Below are 21701 nucleotides of genomic sequence, written 5' to 3' on the forward strand. Positions count from 1 at the left end.
GGGAGGGACGAGGCCCTGGCTGCTGGCGAGGCATAATGAGACGCAGTCTCTTCCGTTGGGCTGCAGATTCAGAAGACCCTGGCCTGGGGCTTGAGCTGGAATGTTCCAGCCTCCCAGGGGCCGGGGGTGGGGGTGGGATGAGGAGAGTCTGCCTGTAGGTGGGGCATAGCCTTGGTACTGGGGTGTGGGTGACAGCAGCCCAGTAGAGCTCCCGCGTGGCAGGCACCTCCCCAGGTCCTCGGTGTCCCACCCACTCAATGCCCCAACCCCACTGCACCACAGAGAGGATCTGGGCACAGAGAGGTCGTGTAGCAGGTCAAGGTCAGGCTGCAGAGTGGCCCTGCCGGTGGATGAGTAGCGAGGAGGCCCGAGGTGAGCTGGCAGCCAGGAGGCGAGAGCCAGAGAGAAGCTCAGCTGCAGTGACCTCGGACAGGCACCTGACATTTCAGGGTCTGGCTTTCCAATCTGTCAAACTGGAGGCTCAGACAGGGCCCAACCTTGGATGCAAAGGGCCAGGGGGGATGTCTGGCAGGCTGTGCGTCCTGCCTCTGCTGGACCATTCGATCCGCCATGCGGCAACCTGCCTCAGACAGTGCGTCACCAATAAGCACGGCTGCGTCCCAACAAGTCACAAAGACTGCAGCTCGTCTGGCCCATGGATCGTGCTTGCTGCCCCAGGACTTCAGTCAGGCTTCTTTGTTCCTTTGTCTGGTTGTAGTCACATTCCTAATGCTCCCCCCAGTTCACTGGCACTCCCTGGAGCGAGGGACAGCCATGGACTGGACGAGCCAGCCATGGATCTGCACTTGCGGCAATCGGGAAAAGGAGCTTCCTATATGACTTTCTGTTTTGAAAAAGGGCTCGCAGTCCCTCCGGGGGCTTGGAGGCCGGGGTGCAGCTCAGAGGCAGGGTGCTCGGCACGCACAAGGCCCCGGCCTCCATCCCCAGCGCGGCAAAGAATACTAGCAAACAAACCACGAAGACCCTGAAACCCAGCTGGGTGGCCTACGAGGGCTGAGTCCCCCACTCCGCCTCTTAGTTCTTAAAGCAGAGGGACAGCTTCCCCTTGTGCCCTCTGTCCAGGCCCCGCCCCTGACTCTCACCTGCCCAGGGGTCTCTACCTGGTCGCCTCCAACCCACAGTAGTTAAAGCCCAGAGCTAGCTCCAGCGTCGCCTTCTGCTGCTCCCCAGCGCTCTCCGGGTGGGGGTGCTGGGTGCTGGCCTCGGCCCTGCTCCCCTGGCCCAACCTTCAGCCCACGCCCTGGGCTCCTCTTCCTCTGTCCAGGTCTGCCCACCCCTCACCCACAGGCACCTCCCTGGGAGCCACTGCTGTCCAGTTCTCTCCTGGTGCCTGCAGGTGGAAGCTGTCTCCTGCCACAGGCCACAGGCCCAGCACCCATGGCGGAGCCTGTACAGGGGACCCCCTGCCAGCACCAGGTCTGCCCTCTGCGGCATTGGGTGGGAAGACCACCACCTCTCAAGGCTGCTCTATCTGTCCCACTGACTTGCCCCCCATAGCTCCTGGGAGACGGGACCTGCACAATCACAGGCACTGCTGTGCCAGGGCCTATCTACATCAGAGGGATGGGACAGATGATATAACAGGGCCTGGAGGCAGCAAGGGGGCACCAGGTGTCACCAGAGCATCTAAGGGGCCAGGCATGTCCCATGCGGAGCTTGGGAAGATCACCTGCAGTGAGGCGCCCACATCAACAGCCAGGGCAGCGTGGGGGACAGGCCACCAGGAAGCAAGGCTGTGCCAGGCTTTCATCACAGATGTGGCTGGAAGACGACCAGATGCTCTAAGTGGATCCCAGCAGGCAGACGGACGGAGTGCCCACGGGAAGGAGGGGTGCGCCTTTCCCACAAGGCACACCAAAGGGTTAAAGTCATTTTCATTAAAATTTAAATTTCAGCAGGCGCCCTCTCCCTTCCCTGCTTTGAAGGTCTGACTGGCAGCCATTTCCTATTCCACTCTCGGCAGAACAAATTGAATTAGGTGCTGAAACCGAGCTCAGCTCTGCTCACCAAGGCCTGCGCACCCAGCCCGGGTAATCCCGTCCCGTCCTGATGCTGCCGAGCGAGGGCCGCAGAGGACAGCTCCCGCCTGACTCACTGGGGACCTGCAGCCAAGACGGCCCTGTGTCACCCAGCAAGAAGATTCACCGAGGCGGGCGGGGCGACCTCAAGTCCCTGCACACAGGGGCCATCTGGCCAGGGTGGAATGATGGAGCCCAGGGTGAGGATGGCTCCGCCCACCTGTGCCAGCCTCTCACCTGCAGGTGGCAGGGGCTGTCCTCCCCCTGCTGCATCTCATGGGCCTGTGCTCAGGACCCGGGACTCTCTAGCCTCTGCCTGGGGTGCGGCCGGCCTGTGTGCGTGCTGGGGAGAAGGCAGGAGACTCCTTCCTGGGCTCGCCCAGCGCCTGCCCGCCCCCTTTACATGTGCTCCTGCAGGCTGGCCCACAGCACTGACCCAGTGTGCCCAAGTTAGACAGCGAAGACAACGCTGCCCCCGTCCCCTGTGACACTTGGCCTTAAGACTGGGACACAGCAACGCGAGGGCACCTGCTCCCAGGGGCTGGGCCCACCTGGGGCTGGGCGCCGGCTCTGTGTAAGGAGCCAGCGGGTGCCGAGCCGGCCTGCTGCCCTGGGCTGGAGCACCTCCAGGCCCTGCAGACACTGGATCCTCCAGGGTACATGGCCCTGCCCCGCCTCTGCACCAGCACAGCCTGTCACAGCCAGAAGGGACAGTCTCCGGGACTCGCTCAACAGTAACTTAACATCAACAACAGTAACTAATAATAATAACCACCCCCCACCAGGTAGCACTCCCGAGGCGGAGGCCTGCCGTCCACCACAGTCTCCTCTTTATCCTTCAGCAAGTGCCCTGGGCCTGGGATTTTTATGCCTATTTGAAAATGTGAAAAACTGGGCTCAGAGATGGAGCTCCTGGACATTGTGACTGGCGTCTTCTAAATCAGGGCCTGTCTGCTCTGCACCCCTGGTGGGGCTGCCACTGTCCCAACCCTGCCTTTCCCCAAGCCCCTGCCCAACCACCTGTCTCCCTCCCGCAGATGGGCTGAGGGTCTTGCCACTGCCTGGCCCTGCCCCCCAAACTTCCACCCGCTCCCCTCTGGGGCCCTCTCTGGTGCCCATGTGCCCAGGCGACCACTGGCTACCCTCCAACTCCACCTCTGTCCCCGCCACAGCAGGGGAGTTGCTGTGAAGCAGGCGGATGGGCTGAGAGCCAGTGGCCCACGGGTGACAATGGCAGGAAGGAGCTGGGAGCGGTGGTGGCACTAGAGACCAGGGCTGCCCCTCAGGACAGGGTGGCCAGTCCCCCACTAGGCAGACCTGAGGCTCACATGGGGGAGGGAGGGACACAGCTGTCCCAGCCCCCAGCTCTCTCCTGTTCTCCAAGGCCGCTGGCCCTCACCTACCAGGGACAGTAGGGTTGTCTTCTCGGCTCCCTGCTGACCCCTGGAGGTCACAGGCCCCTGACGGAGGAACGACCCTCTCCTGCCCTGCACTGGTCACCTCGGGCTCAGGAGGTCCCACAGCTGCTCCAGCCCAGCCCTGCCCAGCTGCCACCCTAGGCTTCACCTCAGGGCTTTCTCCCTCCACTGTCCCGCTGTCCCTCTAACTCCACCCAGCCTCCCGGGAGACTCCCTGACCTGCTCCCAGGGACAGCAGTACTGACCCCTCCTGCCACATGGCCGAGCCTCCCCACCCAACAGCACCCACTGGACAAGGCAGGCTCCTGGCCTTGGCCCCTCTGGAGGGTGAGGAAGCCCTTCCTCTTGGCAGGGGGACCCCAGCCCGGCTCCCCCTCACACTGGCTCCGTGACTCCATTCCAGTGACCCCGGCAATGGGGACAAAAGCCACAACCATCCGGGGCTTCCTAATTGCCGGAGCACGTGTTTCAGGGCCCGGGCCCAGGGTCACTCGGGCCCCTGTTCAGAATCAAGGCTGTCCCCGGCATAGAGAGCTGTGGCTCAGGAACCAGGCCCGGGGACAGAGGTGGGGGCTGAGGCTGGGTGGGAGGGGCTATCCATGCAGGTGGTATCTAGACGGGCTCAGGGGGGACAGGAACAACGCGGGTGGATAGGGACCCCAGGCAGGGCCTGGGCAGGAGGTGACCTCACTTGTGGGGGGAGGCCAGGGAGGTCAGACTGGGTTGGCCTGGTCCAGAGCGCGGTGCCAGCAGGTCACACTGGCCGCCTGCAGGGGGGGTCTTCGTGGATGATGGAAGACCAGGGGCCAGGCAGCCTGGGGCCTCCGTGGGGAGGGACTTCCTGTTTGTCTAGGGGTCTGTCCCCACTGGCAGAGTGAGGCCGGGAGGCAGGGCCTGGGCCAGGCCAAGGACAGTGTCCAGCATGCCCACTGCCCCCGCGGCTCTGAGCAGGCCTGGTCGGGGCCGCGCTCTCCTTGCTCTGTTTCTGTCTCGGGGTCACTCAGGCCTGGCCTGCGTCCTGCCAGCAGCCCTCACTCGCACTGGGATCCCGGACAGGCGCCCGGCACTCTCTGGCCTCCACGACGGGGCTGCCGTCCCCATCGTCCTGCTTCAGCAGCGAGGAGGGGACAAGGCGATGGTGGCGCTGGGTAGGAGCCACCCTGGGTTCAGTGTCCACGCTACACCCAGGGTCGAGTCAGGCCACTGAGCGGAGCCCGTGCCCGAAAGCAGCTGAGCGCCCTGTTCAAGACCCAGGCCACCTTGGACACTGGACAAGGACCGGAACCTCGTCCCCACAAACGTACAGAGCGAGCTGACGAGAGCCCGAGGGGCCCTCGGCTCACCCGGGTCCCCGCCCAGTGGTACCGGTTAGGAAGCAGACGGAAGCGCGGGAACGTCCTGAGCTTTACTCCTCGGCTCGCTGACCATAGTCACCCCCAATGACAGAGCAACGACCGTGGCTCCAGGGTGCCTGGGCCTGTGGTCGCGGGCTGGGGTGGCTGCTGGGACTCAGGTGCAGGCTGCGGCCTGGCTGTCTCTGCTGGGCAGCGTCTCGCCCGCTGGCCAGGGCTGGTGCGGCCCCACCATGGGAGCACCCCTCGGGCTGCAGCGGGAGCGGGTGCGCTACACACAGGTGCCCAGCTCTGGGCAAAGCCTGGGGTCGCTGCTGGCCAGGAGTGAGGTTTGTGATGTGTCCACAGCCCTGCTTGGGAGTGGACGATGCTGGCGTTGGTGACAGGCTCGGCGTGGAGCCCGAGGCCTTAGTAGCTGCTCGGAGGTGTCCCTGGAGGAATCCGGGGTTCCTGGTCCCACGGACGTGGACAGCTCTGGGCTGCCTTCTCTGTTAGTCCTTCTGCTAGTCTAACTGCTCACTGGACAGACACAGGTGGGGATTCTCACACGGCAGCCCTGGTGGGAGGAAGGACAGAGGCTCCTACCTGTTCAGCCTGTGGCTGACCCTTTCATGGGCCACCACCAGGGAACGAGGTGGCATTGGGGTCATGGGGGTGAGGAAACTAGGAGGGGTCCTCCCAACTGAGCTGGGGGTGCAGGGTCCTGGCTTCGTGTGGCTGTGACCCCTGCATGGCTGCTCCTGCCCCTGCTCCCGGGGCACAGTGTAGCTATGGGCTCAGTGTCACCCGCAAGGCACCTGCCACCAGGATGCCCAGGTGTGGGCATCAGGCCCTGGGCCGAGGCTTCGTCCCCCTCTACCCTGGACCTGTGAGGTCGGGCGCACAGGGGTGGGGGCGCTGTCCCTGCCCGGCCCCTGACCACCTACCTCTGTGCCAGCTCACAGCTGAAGTGTCTGCTCCTCGCCGTCACGGTCACTGTCCTCCAGCTGCTCCAGGATCCCGTCCAACACCACAGACCGCTTCTTCTTTGGGGGCTCTGTGGGAGCCCAGATGGCGCGAAAGGAGGACGCGGGGGCGGGGAGACGCAGGTCCAGGAGGACAGAGAGGAGGAGGGGACATGCACAGGGAGGAGCAGGGGAGGCGAGGCAGGGGACATGGGGAGGGACGGAGGGGAGAGGGGAGGCGGAGTGAGGAGAGGGAAGGGCAGGCGGCCTCTGGCCCCAGCCTCTCCAGCCTCCACCTTCCCAGTCCCCTGTCCCCCGCGGGCCTCCTTCCCTCCCCTCCCCCAGGTCTCAGGGAGCCAAGCACACGCCAGGGCTGAGGAGATGAGCAGAAGCCACTCCTCTGACTGGAGGCCAGACACCAATGGAGTAGGAAGTGGCTGGCACACAGTAGGAGCTCAATAAACGCGGGGTGCACAGCTGCAGAACCCAGGGACCCCAGGGGTGGTGTAGAGTGACGATGAGGAGCGGCTTTGGAGAAGCGGGGACATCTGGCTTGGGCTTTGATGTAGGCTCCCCCTGATGGAGCACCTACTGCGTGCCACGGCCCTGCTCCTCTCAACGGCCCACAGTAGGTGTGCAGGGGGTGGAATGAACCAGACGGGAGGCCTAAGGCTGTCCAGCTAGGAAGTGGCAGATCGTGGACCTGACCTCGAGTCACACGTAAGTCACGTCCTCTCTGCTTCTCACGACTCTGGTGCTGGCCAGAGAAGAGCCAGGAGACCACAGCAGTCGGATCAGGGGTGCTGGTTCCCTGGCCCTCCAGTTAGGAAACAGGGCAGGGAAGCTGGGCTCTGGGGTTCCTACTCTGTTAGTCCTTCTGCTAGTCTAACCACTCATTAGGGGCAGCCTCACTCAATTTAAGGCTTTCTTTGTACAGAGGCAGCCTGAAGAACCTCATGTGCTCCCACTCCTCCTCCTCCTCTGGAGTCTGCAGGTGCCTCGTCCCCCCAGAGCCCTGGCCTCCTTCCACACTGGCCTGGGGACAACCCGAGGATGGTGTCACAGTCCTTGGCCCAGGGTGGAAGTCTCGGTGCCCTTCTGGGGTCCCAGGGGGACCTGACTGAGACATCGCCCCGTCTTACTGTCCATCACTAAAGGGGACATGGCCCTTCCTGTCCACTCCACACTTAAGCCCCTGTCACCTTCTCTCTGGGAACCCCAACCTCTTGGGACTCCTCTGAACATGTGCCCCAGGCACCTGTCACCTAAGAGACCCCACGTCCTCTGGGCATCGACTGAGCTGGCCCAGGCTGTGAAAGGTGCCCACCTGGAGCCCTTGCCCAGCTCCCTGCCCACCCTGCCCAGCCCACCCACCAAGGCAACAGCCTCCTTTGTCCTGTGCACCTCTGCATCCCCAGCCAGCTCCTGGCACTGGGTGGGCTCCCGAGTTCCCTGGGGTGAGCGAGTGGGCTCAGGTGGGGACAAGCTGAGCTGCCCATGGGGAGGCGGAGGAGGGCCCAGCGGCTGCATCATCACAGTTGGCCAAGGAGAGGGACTGGGGACAGGATGCGGGACTGGCGGCCTCCTCCCCCTCCCTGCCGCTGCTCAAGGCTGGGGCCCTGCTGATCACCAGCCTCCGAGGTGCACAATGGCCTCTGAGATTGGATCTGTGGGCAGGTAATGGGCACCAGGAAATGGAAGGTGATGACACAGGCTGCGGCTGCCGCCCACGCTCATGGCTGCCGGTGGCAGAGGGTGCCCGAGGCCTTGTCTCCTGGCCAAGTCTGGCCAGGGGTCCCAGAGCTGCAGCAGTGGGCACCGACTTCACCTCCCCAGTGTCTTCTGTTCTCTTGGCCTGAGCCCGGCAGTAGTGGCAGGGACAGTCCCCTCTGTGCGTCAGCTCCTTCCCCCCCCCCCCCGCAGCCCTGGTCCAGCAGGGTTCCTATGCTGTACCAGCCCCAGGGGGCAAGGTAGGGGAGGTGGCGGGGCCAGACTCCAGGCTGGGACATGCACCCCAGTCCTCAGACTCAGGGGCCTGCCATCCTGACTATGGGGGCTACCGGCAGCCTGCAATCCCCGCCCCTGGGGAAACTGGGCACCAGGACACGAGGTGTGGTGCCATGGGCCAGGCACCCATGCTGTCTGGTCAGGAGGCTGGCTGGCCAACCCTCAGTGCGGTGCTCTGCCGGGTCCCTCTCTGGTTCAACCCTGCAGCCCCCCTAGGCGGGTCCTTCAGGGGCTCCTGGAGTAGGAGCAGGTTCCCGTCTGTTCAGGGGACAGCACCTGCTCTGCTGGTCTCCTGGGCCTCCTGGATCCCCTTTAGTCAGCCATGGCAGGCATTTATTATTGAGCACTTGCTGAGTACCAGGCTCATGCTGGGGACAGGGCAAGGAGCAAGTGGAACCACTAGCCTGGGGCCATGCAGGGGATCAGGGAGCTGGCGGAGGGCAGCTGAGCTCTGCCCCCTGGTGGTCCCTATCTTTTCTGCCCCACCTGCATGACTCCTGCAGTGATGGACCCGTAACAACACTTCCCACAGAGGACTCAATGACAGGTGGAAAGGCCCTGAGGCCAGGGCAGCTCCAGGAGGTGCTGAGGAAATGTTAAATGTAAAACCAAGGGGACCTGCAAGGCCACTTAGGGGTTATGCAGCACCCAGCAAGGGACCCAGCTGCCCAAATTAAGGCTGCAGGGTGCAGAACAGGACCAAGCCCCCCAGGTACCCGCAGGCTCTGTGTGACTTTCCTGTAGAAATCCCATGAGCTGGCGACCGACCACTTTTCAGATAAGGAGGCAGTGCTCTAGGCTCTGGGGAAGTCATGTGACCACAGGCCCTTCTCCCCCACCAAGCCCAAGGATGTGCCCTATGGCTGGCTGCACCAGCCTGACTCCCTCAGGAAAGGGGACACCACAGGAAAGGTGCAGGACAGACCAGGTGGTGGCTGCACCTGCATGGGGTGGAGTCAGCGGGGAGCCAGGCTGCCTGTGTCCTGATCCTGGGGGTGGGCAACGGGGGTCACGAGGTCACAAGCACGGCCATTGCTACCTGGGTGTGAGGGGCTCTGGCTCCTCGGCCTAGCATGGCCTGGTGAGCTTGCTTGGGACATCCTGGGAAGCAGGGGTTTGGGTCACTGGACTGGCCACCAAGAGACCGGTGCTCAAGGGTGGGTGGAGGCGCCCAGCCTGGATCACCAAGAGCTTATCCCGAGGCAGGGCAAGGGACGCGGGCCAAGCCTGGGGCCTTCGGGCTTGGTCCCCTGGGCATTCGCAAGAGCGACAGGGCTGAGAGCTTCCCTGTGACGGGCGCTTGTGCAGGGGCAAGGAAAGTGGGCCAGGAGAGGCTGGAGGGCACCCACCACCTGCTCAGGCCTTGAGGTTCTTCAGGGCTCAGGGCTCATCAGCTGGGGTCAATGTCCGCTGCCCCTGTAGGCCCTGGGTGGGGGCAGGAGATGGCAGATCTCCTTGGGGGCCAGGTGGTGGGGTGGTGGAGTCAGACAGCCTGGAGCGGCTGCAGGGAGGACTGAGGACTGAGGCCAAGGGGAGGCTCACACTTTCCACCAATGGGGGGCCCCTCTGCAGGCCGAGTGCCCTATGGGGGAGCAGGTGGCTAGATTCGATTTTCCAATACAGGCCAGAATCTTGGTTTTCAGGCCAAATCTCTCAAGAGTAAAATACTGGTCATTAATTCAAAGTCTTTCTGGCTTTCCTACCTGTAGGTGAGATTCAGATTTGTGGGGGCCCTCGGCTGGGACCATCCGGCAGCTCCTGATCCGGAAGGTCACTATGTAGTCATAAAACCCGTTTTCCGTGGTTTTTGTCCCTCCTGGCCTGGCCAGCTTACAGTCCAGATCCCTGTCCCCCACCCCCAGGGGCCAAACCTCCTTCTCACCCCGTTTCCAGCGTTCTGGTCCCCAGGCTCCCAAACCCCCGTCCAATCCTGGCCGGGCCCCTGCCCCTCCCGGCCGCCCGCAGTCCTCCTGTCAGTTTAATTCTGTGATCGATGAGGAGGAGCAGAAGAGATGGCCCGGCACAGCTGGCTTCCCCGTTAGCCCTAGCAGGGACCCTGGCCTCACTGGCGACGGCTGAGTGAAATGTTTGCGGAGCGCAGAGAACACAAGTCAATAACAATTTAGCTGGATTGGGAGCAGGCACCTCGCTGCACGGACAGGAGCTCCCGGGGGAGGGCGGAGCGTGCCCAGGATACTGCAGAAGCGCCTGGAAATATTTCCCAAACACCACCCAGCGAGGCTCAGGGCTGGGGGTGGGTGGCTATGCGCACCTGCTCCAGCTGGCCTCTGGGCCCCCAGAGTCCCCACGGCCAGCCAGACACCTTGCCTAGGCGCTGCCTCAACCCAAACAATTCCTCTCTGATTTTCCTGATTCTGCCTCCAGCGGCCGCGGTGGCCACAGGAGTGGGGACAGCCCAGGTCTCCTGCTGGTCTCGCCCTCCTTGCCTGGGAGGGTCCCCTCTGCCCTCCTCCTGCGGGGCCGCGCCAAGGCCTGAAAGCGGCGGCTCTCAGGAAGCCTGAGGTGGCTGGGTGAGCCACGACACAGGGATCTTTTGAATAATAAATCCTGTGACTTCACATACTTGCTAGAAATTTCCTGACCATGATTTTAAAGCCTGATGATTATGTCTCCATGGTCAAGATCAAGGAGGCCTATCTGCGAGGGCTGGCGTGAGAACACCAGGCTCTCTTGGTCCTGGTCTTCTGAAAGCGTGCTGTCCTGTGGGTGTCTGGATCTGGGAGGGCTTACGGGAGCCGCTAGGCTCCACATGTCCCCTCCATGCTGTCGGCTCCACATTCATCCCTCAGCCCCGACTTCCTGTGAGTTCCGACTCGCATGTCTCTGGTGATACCCAAGGTGACCAAACAGGTGCCTGGAACCCAGCTGGCTCAGAAACCCACCACACACCTGTTCTTTCCAGCTTCCCAGGGGCTCCTCTCGTGGGCCCATGGTGCTGGGGGACCCGGAGCCAAGACCTGGGCATGGCCTTTGCTCTCCCTCTTGCCCTAGGAGCCTGTCAGTGATACTACCTTCTCCAGAAACGCACAGTCCACCTGCTTCTCCTGACCCCCGGCGCTGCTTTGGTTACTGTCCTCACTCCGACCTGCACCCTGTGCCTCTCTAACACCACCCCACACAGCAGCGAGGAGGAGGTCTGACCGTGTGAGCCTGGCCCTGGTACGCGCCTCCCTTCTCAGACCTTCCCACTGCATCCTGAATGAAAGCCAGGCCCTTCCTACCACTTCCCATGCTGGGCCTGCTCTCCAGCTACTAAGGCCTGCTCTGAACAGGTTCCTGCCTCAGGGCCTTTGCACCTGTGGTTCCCTCTGCCTGGCATGCTTCTTGCCCCCAGATCTCTGCTGCCTGGTCCCTTCCAATCAGATAAATGGTGCCTCCCTGGAAGGTTTCTGTAAGCCCCCTAGGGAACAGAGTGAATCATGCCATCTACCCTTTCTATCTCCTGCACAGGACTTGGTAACTATGGTAATCACATCTCTCTGTCCTGCTCCAGGGTCAGCTCTGTGCCCACAAGTACCGGGACAACCAGGTGGGTAGAGCCAGGGGCCTGGGGCTGGGCAGGACAGGGCAGGGGAGGCAGGTAGGAGGTTCCAGAATTATACGTGGAGGAAGGACGGTCATTTTAGGAGGAATTGGCCACCAGGGGCCTTTGGATAAAGCAAGGGCAGCCAGCCCGCAAAGCCTCGGGACTGCAAACTTCCAGTGAGGGGCCAGGCAGCGAGGACCCGAGGCTTCGTGGGCAACAGGTCTCTGCCACAACTGCTCACTGCCCCTGCAGTTGAGAGCACTGATGTGCAGGGCTGCCTTCCAATAAAACTATTGGAAGGGGAGCCAAACTCTCAACTGCTTCCCTACTGGACTGGGAGCCTGGGTTTGCCAGAGCAGGGCACTTGGAATTTAAGGCATGCTGAGAAGGGTTATCTGCTCCACTGGGTCCAGAGCTGTGTGCCCTCAAGCAAGCCGGGAGACCTCTCTGGGCCTCAGTTCGCACCTATGTAAAACTGGAACAGCACCTCTCTCTAGGGAGTTGTGAGGCTCACATCTGAGATGCAAAATGTAAAACCGCTGTGGGTTCCTCTCTGCACACAGTAGGTCCTTGACAAAGGCCTCTACTAAGAAGTCACACGTGCATGCCAGTAATCCCAGTGCCTTGGGAGGCGGAGGCAGGACTGTAAGGTCGAGACCAGCCTGGACAAGAGGCCGAGAGACCCCATCTCCAGAGAGCAATGGGAAGCGCTGGGGACGCAGCTGAGTGGTACACAGAGCTCTGGGTTCAATACCCAGGATGAGAGCGAACGGAAACAGAACGTCCGATGGCCGCCTGTGTTCAGGTCGGTGCAGCTTCAAGGAATAGGCAGGAGCACATGGCTTCAGCTCAAACAGCTCCAGTGCCAGCTGCGAGGCCGAGGGAGCCCGGGCTGGGTGCCCCTGGCACGAGGGAGGCATTAGTGGGTGGTGCCAGCACACGCCAGTGCTGGACTTGGTCGCCCCGCGCTGGCCTGTTGCCCGTCCACCCCACGCCAGCAGCCCTGCAGCATGGGAGCTGTGCTGGACACAGGGCCCACAGGCTCACAGACAGGGCCTCATCCCCAGAGGGAGGGCAGACTGGGATGCTGGGGGACGATGAGGCTGGTGTGGGAGTCCCCTCCCTGGCTCTGTGCTGGAGGCCAAGGCCTGGCCAAGACAGCCTCCCCAGTGCCTCAGGGAAGCACTGTGTCTCCAGCCTGGCTGGCCCAGCCTGTTCGGGCGGGCGGGGAGGCACTGGCCACTTGCCACATGGGTCATGTCTGCGCTCGTTCCTGGCTCTGGAGGGGAAAGGCACAGTGCTGACCACAGCCCATTGGTCTCCCCAGTTGGAGTAAGACAACTCGGGCGGAGGCCCAGCCTCACTCCTGGCCCAATAAAAGCCTGTTTGCCTCCCCAGCTGGGGTGTCCCCCCCATTATGTTATCTTGCAGGTACCGCGGCCCGTGGAGGGAGGCCCTGGAAGCTTCTCGATGCCGCGACCCTGCTGGCTTGGGACACACTTGGGAAGAAAAGGACGCAGCGGGGGCGGGCTCTCCTCTGACTGCCTCCCTGCCCCCACCCCTGCTCCCGCCCCTGAGGTCTGAAGAGCCGCACTTCACCCAGTGGGTGAGAGGCCGGGGAGGGAAGAAGGACAGGGGAGAGGGGGCAGGACGGGGGGTACGTCCGGGGCTGTCCCTTCCCTTAGCTCTGCTGTCCAGGTCAAGGTCTTGGCCTCCGCGGGGCACCTTTCAAAGTGACCTCCAGGACCCGCCCCTGCTGTTGGACTTCACAGATGCGAGGGGGGCTCCCACACGTGCGGGGACAGGGATGGTGGCGAGGCGGGGTATCCCTAGAAGGGCGGGTCGGGTGGAAACTGGCCCCCTGGTCACCCACAGGCAGCCTGGTCTGAGCTCTGGGTCCCCCAAGCTGATGACGAGGCAGGACAGTGACTACTCCACCTGACCAGTCCTGCTGCATATGGAGCTCCTACGATGCGCCAAGCTCGGCTGCTGGCTCCACGCAGGTGACCAGGTGGAGTGCCAGCCTGGGCACCACTCCCTGCCGTCTACCCCGCTACCCTCCAGGCGAGGATGCAGGACTCCTCCCGCGTCTCGCCTTCTGCCCACAGTCAGCCTGGCCGGGCGGGAGGTGGGGCCATGAGGGGAACAGTGCAGCTGAGCATCCTCACCCTCCCCTCCAAGCCCCCGGCAAGGGCCACCTACGCCCTTACACAGACAGCAAAGATGAGCACGCCGGGTCAGGGGACAGGCATGAGGACCTGTGACAAAGGCTCAGTTAGCAGGTGGCTCAAAGCGAGGCTTGAACCCTGACTGCCATCAGCTGCTGGGGACCCTGAGCAAGTGACTTGCCCTCTCTGTGCCTTGGCTTCCCCACCTCACACGGGAAACACCACGGTTGTGAGGGCTGATGCCCGCGGAGGCACACAGCCAGCCCCCAGGCCCACGTCAGGCCCGACAGGCCAGTTGCCCAGCAGTGACCACGAGCATCACACAGCTTGCCAATCAGGTGCTGGCCTTCACCTGGGCTCCTTGGGGACCAGGGAGGCTGGTCAGGAGGGGCTGCATGCTCCGGGCCCTCAGGTTTTCTGTCCCCACAACACCACCCAGGCTGAGAAACGGAAGCCCAGGGCAGGGCAGACTTGGGTGCCTCAGGCTGGCCGCATGGGCTGCAGTGAGGACCCCACTCGTCTGCTCTGGCCACCCACTGTCCCTGAGGACTGCTCGCCGGCCCCAGTGTCAGTGCTGCGCCCACTGCCAAGCCCTGCGGCGCGGCGATGATGCCTGCCTTCCGCTCCCTCCACGGGAGTCCTCTGTGCAGCCTCTGCTCGGCAGCCTCCCCCTGAGCTCCGAGTACCTTCCTGGCAGACCTCAGGCCAAAGCCAGGGCCAGGGAGGGAACTGGGCATGGATCCTGCCTGCCCAGAGCCTGCAGGCTCTGAACAATGTGATTTTGACACAATGAGCTGGGTACTTTTCCCCACAGGAAAGGGCACAGAGGGAACATGGCCCTGCCGGGAGGGCAGAGGCCTGCGGCCCCGTACGGACAGGCCAGCTGCCGCGGGTGCCTCTGGGGCCCGAGAGGGGAGGGCTGTCACCAGGCTCCACACAGCATACACCCTGCCTGGCGGTGGCCTGCGCCTGGGACCCCAGTGCCCTAGTCGGGCGGGGAACTGAAGGTCCCAGGGGTCACAGTCACCTCGTGGGTGGGTGACTCTAGTTTTCCCATCTGCAAAATGGGCTGAGCTCGCCCACTTCAGAGGCCGTGGAGGGCGGGGACCGCATCCCGCAGGGTTCACGGCAGGGCTGTGATCGGCCCCTATGGCTAAGAAATCCCCAGGGCTGATCCTAGGGGTGCTTCCGGCAGAGCCTCCCACTGGGGAGGGGGCTATCCGTGGGGCTCAGCTTACTAACCGGGCTTCTCTCCCACCAGGGCAGTAGTGGGGGCAGGGGAGGGACAGTCCCTTACACAAACATTTGCCAACGGTGCATTCGGGCCTGTCAATGCCTGTCGATAGGGACGCGTTCCTTTTCTGCACGTCAGGACTTGGGGACTTACTGAGATCGAGGTTATGTGCTGGCCTCTGTCTCTGGTTTCACATTCGCCCTGGCTCAAATGTCCCCAGCCTTGGCGATGGCCTGGCCTGCATCAGTGACCCAGAGGGGAACCCGAGACCCACAAAGATGGGCACAACAGCCCCACACGGGCGGTGTGGGTTCCGTGAGGACAATGAACCACAGAGGCCACCACAACAGGGCAAGAGACAAGAGGGACGGGGAGGTCAGGCGTCCAGGATAAAGAGGGACCAAGGGGCAAGACACCATGGTACAGAGGACAGAGCGGCACAGTCAGGCCCTGCCCGGTCTGGGAAACAGTATAGTGGAGCAGTGGAGCAGGGCAGCCAGGGTCGGGCAGGGCGACCTCTGTAGGCCTGGCAGGTGGGCCACACCCGAGGCCTCCGGCTGCCGCTGGGTTCCGAGGACATTCTGGGGTCCAGCGGGCCGTCAGAGGCCCTGCTCTCCAGCCCCAGCTTCCCTGGCCAGCAGCAAATAACTGCTCCTGGCTCCAGGTCCCCTTGGCCCTCAGCTGCCCCCCAGGATGGGCCTGAACGACAGGCAGAGACACAGGAAGGCACGTGCCCCAGAACAAGGAGGAAGACTGCAGGCACCTCAGCACCATGGTCGGCCACAGGAGGGACTGTCCTGGCCCCATCCTGGAGCCTGGCTCCCCAGGCAGACAGGAGAGAGTCTGTACTCCCTGCCAGATGACCCATTCAACAGACCAGAAGGGGAAAGAGAGCTGGCACCTGTCCTCTGTCACCTGGCCCCAAAGCGAAGGCACCCGAAAGAAAAGGGAGGCCTCCAGGGGCCAGCCTCCTGCCACGAAGACAGGAGGGTGCTGCCCGGCACTGGGTGCGGGGGGCCTTGGTCGTTCTCTTGGGGCCCAGCCCCTCCTGCCTTCCAGGAAGCCCCAGTTGAGGCCCAGTCCCCACGCCCTCCTACCGTGGAAGTGCTCGGCCGTCTTCCGTCGCAGGGCCTGCAGGGTCACCTCGGAGTCTGCCCACTCCAGGACCAGCCTTCGGCCGTACAAGTGGGTGCTGTGACACAGGGCATTGAAGGCTCTCTGCAAGGGACAAGAGACAAGGCAGTGCTTGAGACTGAGGCCTGATGATGCAGGGCTTGGGGCCGGTCTGTCCATGAGTCGTCGTTTACAGGGACACTGCGAGGGCGGGAGCACCATCACAGCCTGCGTGGGCCGCCTGGCTAGGGCCTCGCTCCTGTGTTACGTACCCTACGCATAAGGTGCTCCATTAGCAGGCTCCCTGCCCCCCGCCCATCAGCCACATGAAGCCCAGCTCCATCTTCCCCCCGCATGACAACTGTGCAGCCTTGTGTCACTTGGTGCCACTCTTCTTTGCTGGCCCTAGTGGCCCTGTCTTCCACATTGTTCTTCAGTAAGTCCCCTGTGGTTTCTGCTGACTCCTTGTGAGTCCCCTGCCCTTCCGCTGCCCATGCCCAGCCCTGGCCCTGCAGCTGGGGGCCTGGCACACGCTCCTCCTCTCCCTCCTTGCTGTTCGGACCTCCACACTCGGCCTAGTTCCCTGTCTTTACGTGCAAGACCGTGTCAGGAAGGCTTCCTATAGGGTTTCTGCTTTTTGGGTCCTGGGAACTGAACCTAGGGGTGCTTCACCACTGAGCCTCGGCCCTGTTGACTTTTTATTGTGAGACAGGGTCTCATTAAGTTGCTCAGGGCCTCGCTAAATTGTGAGGCTGGCTGTGAACTTGTGATTCTCCTGCCTCAGCCTCCAGAGCTGCTGGGACTGCAGGCGTGAGCCACAGCTTCATGCTCCGGGCGATCGAATCCCTGTCTTTGGATGGGATCATCAGTGTGAGCCAGTGCGGGGCTCGGGGGAGACAGAAGAGGTGACGTGAACAGTCCCAGGACAGGGTGGGGCTCACAGGGGTGGTCCCAGGGCCAGTTCTCTGTGCCCCTGATGTCACCTCACCCTTTTCTCAGCAGAGATAAGGGAGGTGCTGGGTTTGAAGAGGCCCAGGCCCAGGTGTCCCCGACAGGGTTGGAGAGTGAGAGGGGCCAGTGCTCTGCACTGGGTCCTGGACAGCAGCCCTGGGACCCGACGAGGAGCGGGTTCTGTCCCTCCTGCTCCCCTGAGCCGAGACGCCTGGAAGCCGGGAAGGCCTTGGCTCTCACCCACGAGGAGTCTGGACAGTTGACCTGTGTCGGGGCCACCCCAGGGCTCAGGTGACTGAACTAGGAGGAGGCAGCCCGGTGAGGGGACAGTGGAGGAGGGTGGGTGCTCATCCGGCAGGAGCTGTGCCACCAGGGGTCCGCTGCATGGAGGCAGACTGAGTGACGAGGCCACAAGCCGAGGACGCCAGGCACTGTGGATGTTGTGGAGGTCCTCCAAGGACCGGCCCTGCTGACCTCCACTGTGGACGCACAGCCTCTGGGGCCCACAGAGGGTGCCCTGAGGTTGGTGGAGCTGCCTGGGGCAGGCACCTCGTCCCACAGTCCCAGGAAGCAAGTGGCGACACCACCGGACCTTGCCCTGCCCTGGTTACCTGGTCACCTCTGTGAAGGGGCTGAGGGCAGAACTCACCCAGGATACCCAGTGCCCACCCAGGAGAGGGAGGGATGGGAGGGGCAGAACGTAGCCCTGAGCACAAGTGGCCAATGGAAGGATCGTGCGGTTCTGAAGAGGGCCAGGTGCGGGGAACTGCGTCTTCCCTTTTTTTTAACTTTAATTTTAAAACCCTCCTGGCAGCCAGCAGAGCCTCTGCGCTTTTTCCAGGCGGATATAAAAATGCATCTGGACTCGGAGCCGAAATGGCCCATTCCGAGCTCTAAACACACACGCTCTCAGCTGGCGAGGAAGAGAAACGGCCTGGTGGGGGAGCGGGGCTTGGAGGGGGGAGAAAGCTGATGGGGAGCCTGGCATGGTGGCGGTGCCATCCTGGTGCCAGCATCGCTGAGGAGCGCGTCCGGGATATGGGGGTGGGGGCGGCCGAGAGCAGCATCTGCTGGATTCTCGGCCTCAACCTGGAAGAAGGCGAGGAAGCCGGGGAGGCAGCCCAATAGGCCCAGCCTCTGCCTCCTGTGGCCTCCCGTGTGCGCGCCTTACCCTGGGAAACAGTTCTCACTCCTGGGCCTAGAGGATTGGTGTGGGTCCCTAAACTGTCTCCCGGCTCTCTGACGTTGCCCCTGACTGTTTCCATCCCCTCTGAGCTCCTCCGGCACTTAATAATGGCCTCTCTTTGAAAGGCTTTCAGGCTCACAGAGGGGTGAGCCCTGGGATGGGCTCTGTGGCTGGTTAGCTGGGTTCAAATCCCTGTTCACTGTGTGATGTTGGGCAAACTGCTTAACGTCCCTGAGTCTCAGCTTCTGCCCGTGGAAAGGAAACGCAGCAGCAGTGAATGGGGAGGGTCCTGCTGCAGGCCGCTGTTGTTGTGCGTTGGACTTTTCACTCCCACCACAGAGCAGGGGCAATGGTAGGTTGACAAACAGCTCTGTGTGACAGTTACCACACAGTATGTGGCTCTCCAAAAATAGCAGAATCATCCTCCAGTTCCATCCCCGCAGGTTAATGGGAAGTAAGGCTGCATTCCTGGGTGCCCACGGCCTTGGTGGCTGGAATCTGGTGGCCTCAAAATGTTGCAGGCAGCGGGGAGGACACTGATTCCAGGCTAAATCTGGCCTTGGATAATCCAGAGTGACTGGGCTTCATTGAAGAAGCATAATGAGAACGTGTTGGGTGGCAGCTTGCAGGGGTGGGGGGGGCACGGAGGAAGAAGACAGCCTAGGCTCCAGGGGACACCGAGGCACAGGAAGGTGCCAGGCAGGGCCAGGGAGTGCAGGTCCCCTGTGACAGGCCAGGTCTGCCAGCTGCTTCCTCCTAGGCTGAGCCCACTGGGCCACGGCCCCGTCCCTACCTTCCTAGGGTCAGCTGAGGGTGGCCTGTGCCCAGCAGCCTTGGTCCCTTGCAGGGCTCGGGGCTCCTGTGGCTCAGCCCCACTGAGGACCCCTTGGGCTGCCTCCCGCCCTGGGCTGACGCTCTCCTGGTGTCACCATCTCCTGGCTTTGAGGAACTACGAGCACTCGGCCCCAGCTCAGAGAGGACTCTGTCCTTCCGTCGCAGTGAAGGAGGGACGAAGGGGCCGGGCCCACGCAGGGCCCACACAGGCTGGCTTCCTCCTTCCTTGGGTTTCAGTGGCTCCACATCCCACCCCTGGCTCAAGCCCTGGAAGCCGCCCCCACGCACACACCTGCCGCCTGCCGCGGACCAGGAAGGCCCCACCCTTCTCTCACAGGCTGTAGCAGAAGCCCGCCCAGCGCCCAGCACACCTGGCCTCCTCCCGGCAGCTGCTCCCAGGCCTGGCCTTCACCCCTGCAGAGTAGGTGCTATGTCCCTGCCACCTCAGTGGTGCACTGTGCGCAGAAAATAAATACCCAGAGGGACCGTGGCTTCTCCTCACTGAGGGTCTCTTGCTGGCTCCCTTGCAGCCTCGCCTCTCAGCCCGCCAAGATGGGACAGGCCAGGAGCACGTCAGGACTGGGGAGCGAGTCTGGGACCCTGACTGGACACATAGCCCTGGTCTGGCACTGCACCCAACGTGTGCGACTGTGGACAGGGACTGTGACCCATGCTGCAGGATTGAGAGACCGAGCCCCTGCTGGTTTGCTGGGCAAGACTAAGGTCCAGGATGGAGCTCTGAGTCTGTAGTTGTCGGCAAAGAGAAGGCCACGGGGGGCCACCCTGTCCCTGGGAGCCCCTTTCTGTGGCTTTCTGACAGCGGATGCTGGCCATTCCCAACTACCCTCCCCCCCCATAGGAGGTGACTCCTGGGCCCCACAGCAGGGCTCATACACGCGGGTTTCTGCTCAGGTGAAGTGATGGGGGCCCAGCTCAGAGGTGGGACGAGGTGGGCACTCCTTCCCTCTGGCCCTCACCTTTCTTCCAAGCGTCCTTTGCCTAAGTGAGGTGACAGTTCTCCACTGTCACTGGTCCCTGGTGAGTCCCTCAGCCCTACTGGGCCCACACACCTGTCTGCCTTTGAACTACAGCCATGTGCGTGCTTGTGTGCTCTGACCTTGATCCTGGACCCTGACTCCCTGGGCGCCTGAGCTCCTGGAGGGCAGGTGGGGCTCCTCTCTAGGCAGCAACTTGAGCCCTGGGAAAACGGCAGCCCCTGGGCACACTGACCACAGCTGCCCAGAAATCCTGGCCTTGGCTGTCCTCTGAGTGGGGCACGGCCCACAGGTCTGGGGAACCAAGTCTCCCGCCACCTTGTCCAAACCCCACGACGTCAGTGGTGTGGGGTGACGGTGCAGATGGACTACGGCCACCTTGAAGAGCAGGAGGCCCCGGAAGCTGCCAGCGCTGCGGGCCTGACCTTCCCACAGCCTCCCTGGGGACACTCTCCTCCTCCCAGCAACAAAAGCCTGCTGCACGCCCTTAGCAGGACTTCAGTCCCACAGGTCTGCGAGGGCTGCCTGGCTCCTGGGCAGAGCCGAACATGGATCCTGTCCTGATGCCCAGGGTGCCCTCCAGGCCCCTCCGGCTCCCTGGGGAGCTGTCCTGGCAGAGCCTGAGCGAACATAGGCCACTCCAACGTGCCTCCAGCCAGCAGTGACCTGCCCCTGAGCTGGCTAAGGATCAGCCCAGGGCCACCGACTTCTGGGGGATGTTCTAATGTCGCCCCCCACAGTGAGTATGGTAGGTGCTCCGGGACAGACCCATTCCCTGTGTCCCACACGCCAGGTCCTGAGAGCCACCTCTCAGCAACCCTGAAACCCTGCCAACTGCTTCTGGGCTGCGTGGAGGGAGAAATATCACCTGGTTTGTGGGGTCTGTGCACAACAAAGAGTGACTATGGGCCCTTCTGAGAAATGACACCATGTGGCAGAGTGCGCTTCTGAGACAGATACCCACAGGCCCGGCCCCAGCCTGTGGCTCCCAAACCATCTCCCTCCCACAGTGGACTCCAAGGTGACCAGGGCTGGGAGAAGCCTGCTCCAAGCTCCCTTGGACGGGGGCAGGCACCACGCCTGCCCCCTGTGGCTCCCTCGGTGCCCACCCTTGGCTGGGGGGGGGACGGTGAGAGCGCGGGAGCCGCCAGCTGGAGGACCCCACAGTCGGCCGCGCTGTCTTCCACAGTGAGAAGAGGCGGCTGCCAGCGCCCGCCGCCATGGCGCTCGGCTCCCCCGCGTGTTTATTTAAGCCGACACATTGCTCTGCTAATTGGATAACATTCCATGTGAAAATAGACCTTTTAAAACAACAGCAGCGGCGGCAAATAAAAACAGCTGCAGCCGCAGAAGTACAAAGGCGCGGCCGGGGAGGAGGAGGAACCGCGAGCAGCTCGCTCTTCCCCAGGCTGCCCTCCCCGTGGCCCTTTCTTCCTTCCTCCATGACCGCTTGGGGGACGGGGGCTTCTAAGAGGAATCCCAGTGGCCACTGGTGGCCACTCAGCCAATGGGGACCTGGCTGGGAGCCCTAGTACATGTGGGTTGGTTCCTGGGCTGGCCTCAGGCTTGGCCAGGGGGAGGCAGGGAGGTTGAGCCTCTGCAGGGAGGCATGAGGAATGCCACCCCTTCTCTGGGGGCTGGAGAGGCTGTTCTTAGAGATGCTCCCAGGGATAGCCTCTGTTCTCTGTCAAGGTGTCCCTAAGAGGTGGCACTGGGTTAGGGGACCCCACATACGAGGCGGGAGGGACCATTGTGCTCAGCTGGCGAGCCCTGGCTGTGGGCCTGTGAGCAGGACGCAGGCCTCGGGGCCTTCGCGTCTCCAGGCACAGAGGCCTCCTGCCCCGTCCCGAGTCCTGCTAGGATTAAAACGCTTGTGGTATCCAGCCTATCCTGCTAAATGTAGGACTCTGGAA

At 62.9% G+C, this 21701-nt stretch overlaps 1 protein-coding gene across 7 annotated transcripts in view; it reads right to left on the reverse strand.

Annotated features, from left to right (window-relative positions):
- The window catches only part of LOC101963847 (putative RNA-binding protein 19), a 114626-nt gene that overhangs the window by 17936 nt on the left and 74989 nt on the right, over nt 1–21701 (reverse strand). For 4 of the 7 annotated variants that reach the window (XR_013434699.1, XR_013434700.1, XR_013434698.1 and 1 more), the window contains exons 23-24: nt 15807–15927; nt 5736–5845 (exon numbers count right to left, since the gene is read on the reverse strand). Coding sequence is in view for 4 of the 7 variants with exons in the window: in XM_078039081.1 (XP_077895207.1) it covers nt 5748–5845; nt 15807–15927 (219 nt within the window). In the remaining 3 variants the exon portion in view is untranslated. Of the gene's footprint in view, nt 1–4843; nt 5366–5735; nt 5846–15806; nt 15928–21701 lie in introns of those variants that run through there. The other 3 variants (XM_078039082.1, XM_078039083.1, XM_078039080.1) reach the window with 1 other exon arrangement.

The sequence above is a fragment of the Ictidomys tridecemlineatus genome, chromosome 2, assembly GCF_052094955.1.
Source record: "Ictidomys tridecemlineatus isolate mIctTri1 chromosome 2, mIctTri1.hap1, whole genome shotgun sequence".
Classification (NCBI taxonomy): domain Eukaryota; kingdom Metazoa; phylum Chordata; class Mammalia; order Rodentia; family Sciuridae; genus Ictidomys; species Ictidomys tridecemlineatus.